General features: G+C 48.4%; 1 protein-coding gene across 1 annotated transcript; it reads right to left on the reverse strand.

Annotated features, from left to right (window-relative positions):
• Positions 1 to 1410: 1410 nt before the first annotated feature.
• Positions 1411 to 3986, reverse strand: SELPLG (selectin P ligand). Its single transcript, XM_081338700.1, has 2 exons — positions 3928 to 3986; positions 1411 to 3368 (listed from the first exon to the last, which is right to left on the reverse strand). The coding sequence occupies exon 2, from the start codon at positions 3361 to 3363 to the stop codon at positions 2053 to 2055; it is 1311 nt and encodes a 436-aa protein (XP_081194826.1). The 5' UTR covers positions 3364 to 3368; positions 3928 to 3986; the 3' UTR covers positions 1411 to 2052.
• Positions 3987 to 5827: the final 1841 nt, after the last annotated feature.

The following is a 5827-nucleotide window of genomic DNA, read 5'->3' on the forward strand; positions in this document are numbered from 1 at the left end:
ATCTGGCAGAATCGAGACCCTGCCTTAACCGCAGTGGCTGAAACCTTCCTGGGGGGTTTGCAAAACAAGTTTCCATCCCAGATCTGCATCAGAGGCAGGCCTGGCCCCCTGTGAGTCATCTCCAAGGGCCCAACGAGATCTTTCCCTCTCGGGCTGATGTTGCAAGATTACAGGCAGAAAAGCTTCTTGAAAAGGGAACATACAAAACCTGTGAGTTTTCTTTTTTTAAAAAAACTGCCCATCTCTAGCGCTAAAGGTCTGGCCATTGCTTTGAACTCAGGGGCCAGCTGATGTCCATCCTCTCTCTCCCACACAGAGGAAGAACTTCTAGAGAGCTTCCTCAGAACCTGCAGGTTCAGGAGAAGTCTGGCTGAGATATATTTCTGGGAAGCTCCCAAACCTACTCTGGAAATTCTGGAAGGCAGTGGAATTACCCATTAGAATAAGAGGTGGATAAATATGTTTCCTTTCTGCAATGATGAGAAATTAATTCTACCCATTTCTGCACCATTTTCCCCTCTGTTTTAGTCAAAAGTTCACAGACGATCCATCTGCAATTTTGGCGATATTTTCCCCCTAAGTATTTTGCTGATTGTTTTCACTTAATTCATACTATTTTTACAAGCCGTTTTCCTTCTTTCCTTTGCCTACAATGGTCTCCAATGTTTCAGGATTGCTATCACAAGTTTTTTAAAAAATTGCACCTCAAATTTAGAGACTAGCTGGTGAAAAATGAAGGACTTTTCTGCAAAACAATTCCTACTAAGTGCCAAAAAAAGAGTTTGTGGCTGGCAGGCGGTACCCATGACCAAGTTCTGGGTGGTGAGGAAGAGAAATCAAAACAATAAAGTAGAAACAGGGAACCAGGAGAAAGTTGAAGGTGGATGAGGAGGGGCTGAGTAGTTTTAGATACAAGGACCCAAAAACAAATGGTAAGAAGAACTTCTCTTTGTTCTGGCCCCTGCTGGTCAGGGGATGATGGGAGCCGAGTCCATTGAGAAGGGCCTTCCCTATAGCCTGAATTGGTGTGGACAGACAAAATACTTGAGTGGGGTGAGGTGGTTTCCTTGCAAATAGACACAAGAATGAAATAGCAATGGGTAGAGGGGAGGGGAGGGGGGAAGAGAAGAGAAGAGAAGAGAAGAGAAGAGAAGAGAAGAGAAGAGAAGAGAAGAGAAGAGAAGAGAAGAGAAGAGAAGAGAAGAGAAGAGAAAAATTTCCTTTATGTTTTGTTAAAAAACTGGAAGAGAGAAGAGTAAGTTTAGAATTGAAGTGAGAGCAAAATCCAAGCCAGGCACAAGAAGCCCAGAAATTTTCTCAACATCCCACAACAGGATCCGGTGTGGGCCCAGAATACCATGTTTCTGCACTGGCCGATTTGTTCCAGGGATGCTACAACCACTGTTGCGTTTCAAAATGTTTAATTATTTTAAATGTTGATTACTTAAGACTCCCCCTCCAGTCAACTCAATTTCAAACATAAACCCAACTCAAAAACACTCTAGAAATCTTAATTCTCTAGTAAAATACAAAAAAGAGGAAATGTCTAGGTCTGTTCTAATACTGAGATTTCACGCTTCAGTTATTACTTTCTAGACATGATGGCTTCAAAAAAGGAAACGAGAACTCTTTCTACGGCAGAGGAGTAGCTGAATAAGATTTTCAGGGCCTGGGGGAACAGAGAGGACCTAAGCCTTGAGCTCCTGGGAGGAAACCGAGTAAAATCTAACTAACAAATAATTTACATATTTCAGAATGTCTCCTTTCTTGATCCCTAATTTGATCTGCAGGGTTGCAGAAAAACACTATGCAAAGTCTTGTTTTTAACAAGCCACAATAGTTCTCCAAGAAATGACAGTTTGCAAAATGTAAATGTTGGGTTTCTATAGCAGGCAAACACATGCATGAGTCAGTGCGATGGGTCCACCCAGATGAGAAGACACAGATGTACCGCAGATAGAGTCATCTGGGTGCAGAGGACCATCTTGGAGAAGATCAAGAGGCTCTAAGAAGGTGGACCAGAGATGTCTGGAGCACCACAAAAGCACCCTGTTAATGCTCTGGGAGGAAGCTGTTCAGAGTTAGGTTGTCCGCCTCCGTCTCGGATGCTGTCTCCCCGAGAAGTTGTACTCGCTTCACCTTGGACTGCCTCCTGCTCCTCTCCTCCTCCTCCTCCTCCTCCTCCTTTTCAGCAGAGAGCAGGGACGAGATACAGACCATCTCTGTGTGGTTGTCCTGGCCCAGTCTGTAGGCTCTCTTCTGACGCCACAACATGGTGGCCAGGACACCAGAGCACACAATGAAGATGGCGGCCACCAGAGCCAGGAGAAGGATGGCCAGCAAGCACTTTCCGATCAGAAGGTTGGTGTCCTTGGCAAGGGGAGACTCCCCTTGGGTGGTGGCTGAAGACCCCGATGTGGTAACACCCAAGCTTTGTCTTGGGGACCCTGTAGAAAAAGCCAAGGCGGTAGAGACCATTTCATCCAGCCATTCCTGTGTTTTATGGGGCTCAGGTGTGGCTGTTGCAAGGAGAGGTTTCGCCCTTGGATTGAGGCCTGGCCCACCTGCGTCCAAGCTATGCTTCTGGATGGCTGTGGAAAAATCTGTGCCATCTTCCAGAGTCTGAGATGTAGACAAGATTTCATCCAGATGTTGTGGCATTGCAGTGGAACCAGATGTAGCTGTTACGAGAAGAATTTTTATTTTTGACTTTAAGTCTGGCCTAGGAGAGTGTGGGATGTGCTTCTGGGTAGCTGTGGAAAACCCAGAATCGTCAATCAGATTGTGAGAGGACGCAGTAGATACCAGCTCATCCAAAAATGCCAAACTAGGTGTGACTTTTTTTGACCAAGAAGAGAGTCTGTCTTTTCTTTTGGAGACAGGCCTGGTGGTCTCAAAGTCTGGCTCCAACGTCACCGTGGAAACAGGTGCCTGAGGGGGCTTGGAGGTGACATCAACCAGCCATGGCCACGTCACAGTCATTTCCTGGGGAAGCAGCTTGGGTGCTTGGATGCTAGTCTTGCTTTTGATTTCAGGCAGTGTGTTCTTCAGAGAAGCTTTGGATGCAATTTTGGTCATAATCTCCACAGGAAAGGAGGTGGTCTCTCCCTCCAGAACCGTTGAGGTGTGTGAAGCTGTTGGAAGGGCAGGAGGCCCTTTGGCAGGTTTTGTGATTGGGTCCCGTCTTTTTGGACTGGGCAACTGAGAGGATCCCTTACTTCCATCAGCTGCTGCTTTCCAATCGCTCGTGTTGGCAGGAGACTCCACGTTCTTCGTGCTGGTGCCATCTTGTAGGCTCTTGAAGTCAGCAACTGTGAGGAAGCCTGGGAGAAGCAAGGGCAAGAAGAGCCAGCAGGAGGCCATTTTACCTGATGCAAGTAGGAGAAAGAAAAAGACGCGGGTTATCGGGTGTCCACACAAATAACCCCCCTCTACTTTTTCCTTCACAAAAACATCTCCAGCATAGCTAAGAAACCACCAAAGTAGGGGGCTCAACATCCAGCTTACCTAGTGAACACAGGATGGGAAAAGGTCTTTTATCTAGATGATGAAAAACTAAAGGAGGTCAAGAAAGATATCCGGAGCACTTGGGCTCCACCTTCCCCCACGTTTTAAGATCCTCATTTTTGAGAACAACTTTTCTTGCTTCATTTGGGCCAAGAGAGATGCTCACCAGAGAGAAGGATCAGTCATACCAATATTTACGTTACCCACCCCCATGGAGATATTTTTGTGGCGTTCTTGCACATAGATGACGGCCAGAACCACCACGTAAGAAGCCTGGACAGTCCCTGTAAATTAGCTCAGAGTTTCAACTTCAGACAATTCTGGAGGAGGACTGACTAAGAAAGTTTCCTATGAGTTTACCACAAGTTGCAGCCCAGCCTTGCTCCCTTTTCAGAGAGGTGGTTGTGCCCACTTGCTCACTTTCATAAGAAGGGAACACAAGCGGCTGCCACCGGTTGAGCCAATCCAGTTCTTCAGAACTTGAAGTTCTCAAAGCATCAACTTCTTTCCACGGATCCACATACGGGAGGAGCATAGCACAAAAGAAGTGAAATTTGTTTGCTTATCTTCACTAAATCAGGGACCCCAAAGCAACTTTCAACCAGCCCCATCCCTGGGAATGAAGTTCTGGATCACACCTTCCGCAACCCAGTTTGCCTCCAGGAGCCTACCACCTCACCAGAACCTGAGACTCCTTCTTCTCCCCACCACTATCATCCACCCCCACAATGTCCGACTCTCTTAGCCCACCAGTTCAGCTACCACCCAAAGGAAACGTAGCCAGGAGTGTAAGCGGCCGTTTGGTCCAAGAGCTAGAGAAGGCATCTGTGAGGGACAGAAGCTACCCTCAGCACCGACTCTTTTGGCCGCCTGGTTCTCCTAGCCAACGCCGAGAGAGAGGTCCCCGTGCCTTCCCCTCCGGCTGAGTCCGGCTTACCTGCTAGGAGGGAAAACAGGAACCTGTGTCAGGGCACCATGAGAATGCGAAATCAGAAGAGCGGTTTGGAGGACACATGATGCAGCTTCCTTGGGGGGCGGGGGGAGAGGAAGAAGGCTGTGCGTATGAGCAGCAAAAGGAGAACTGTGGTTATGAGGCTTTGCAGCGGATCAGGGCCGAGGAGGGGAGGTGTTGCACTTTCATCAACAAGGCAGTTCTGGGCTTGGCTTCTCTGCACCAACAAGGTGCAGGACCAGCTCAGGTTCAGGGGCAAATATCTGGATGGCGACACGTCTCTTCACAGGTAGGCAGGTTAGGCCTAAGAAGCCCAAGGCCAACCGTCTGGAGGAGGTCTCCAAGGACCCCCATCGTGTAATGTCAAATTGGTCAAAATAAACCTGGAAGTTTCCAAATCAAGGGTCCCAGAGGCCAAGATCTGTCTGGAAGTGCTGTAAGTTTGGGGTGTAAGGAGTGACACTAGGCTGGGTAAGATGCAAAGGGTCTCGGGGTGAGGGCAAAGCCATTGGGTGACCCCAGAGCACCTGGATTTCAAAGTAGGGCAAGCAGCTGATTTGCACACGGAACAGCTGTGAGATTGCCCATAACTAATCCAGCTGTGCTCGGTCTGTGAGCTGCTGCAGAGTTCCTGAATTTGGGGCGAGGACCCTGCCGATTTGAGATTTCTTGACATGCCTGGGAGGAAGTGACACAGATATGTAACCCACCAAGTGTCACTTCACGGAAAGGAGGCCAGGTGTGAATTTTTGCAGGATCAATTTCCTTCGCCTCAGAGCTTGACAGGGAGATGCTGGCAGGCCATCCACTCTTGACCCCCCCTTCTGTTCTGGAACATTCCCACCACCTCATTCAAAAAGACTACACCTCTAGGTTTCTTACCTGCACCATTTTAGCAAATTTCATTTTTTAAATTTTTATTTACGGATGTATGCAGGACATAGGGTGACTCCTCTCCCCCACAGAGCATTATATTCAAGTGTGGAAAGCGAATTGCATTTGCACCTTTCCACCCAACATCCTTTAGTGTTCTTGATGGTGATCCAGCCCTCATACAGGCTGTGTCCCCAGACCCCTGGATCTCCTCCAGAGGAGGGCAGGGACAGGCACGAGTGCTCCCCACTCCCCAATAAGTGAAAAGATCACCTCCACCATCTCAACTTTCTCACTTGTCTGTTTTGCCATTTGCCGCCTCAAATCTGGCTGCAAGCTCACCGCCCACACCCTCTTGGGCAACAGTGCTCAGACCTTCCCCCCACGCCAGGATCAGGATGTGGTGCAAGGAAGGAGAGCCCCATCTAGCTCCCCTGAAGCTGGGGGTCGGTTTCATGTGGGGCAGGAGGCCAACAATAAACCCAGCTGAATCGA

The sequence above is a fragment of the Vipera berus genome (assembly GCF_964194415.1).
Source record: "Vipera berus genome assembly, chromosome: 14".
Taxonomy (NCBI): Eukaryota; Metazoa; Chordata; class Lepidosauria; order Squamata; family Viperidae; genus Vipera; species Vipera berus.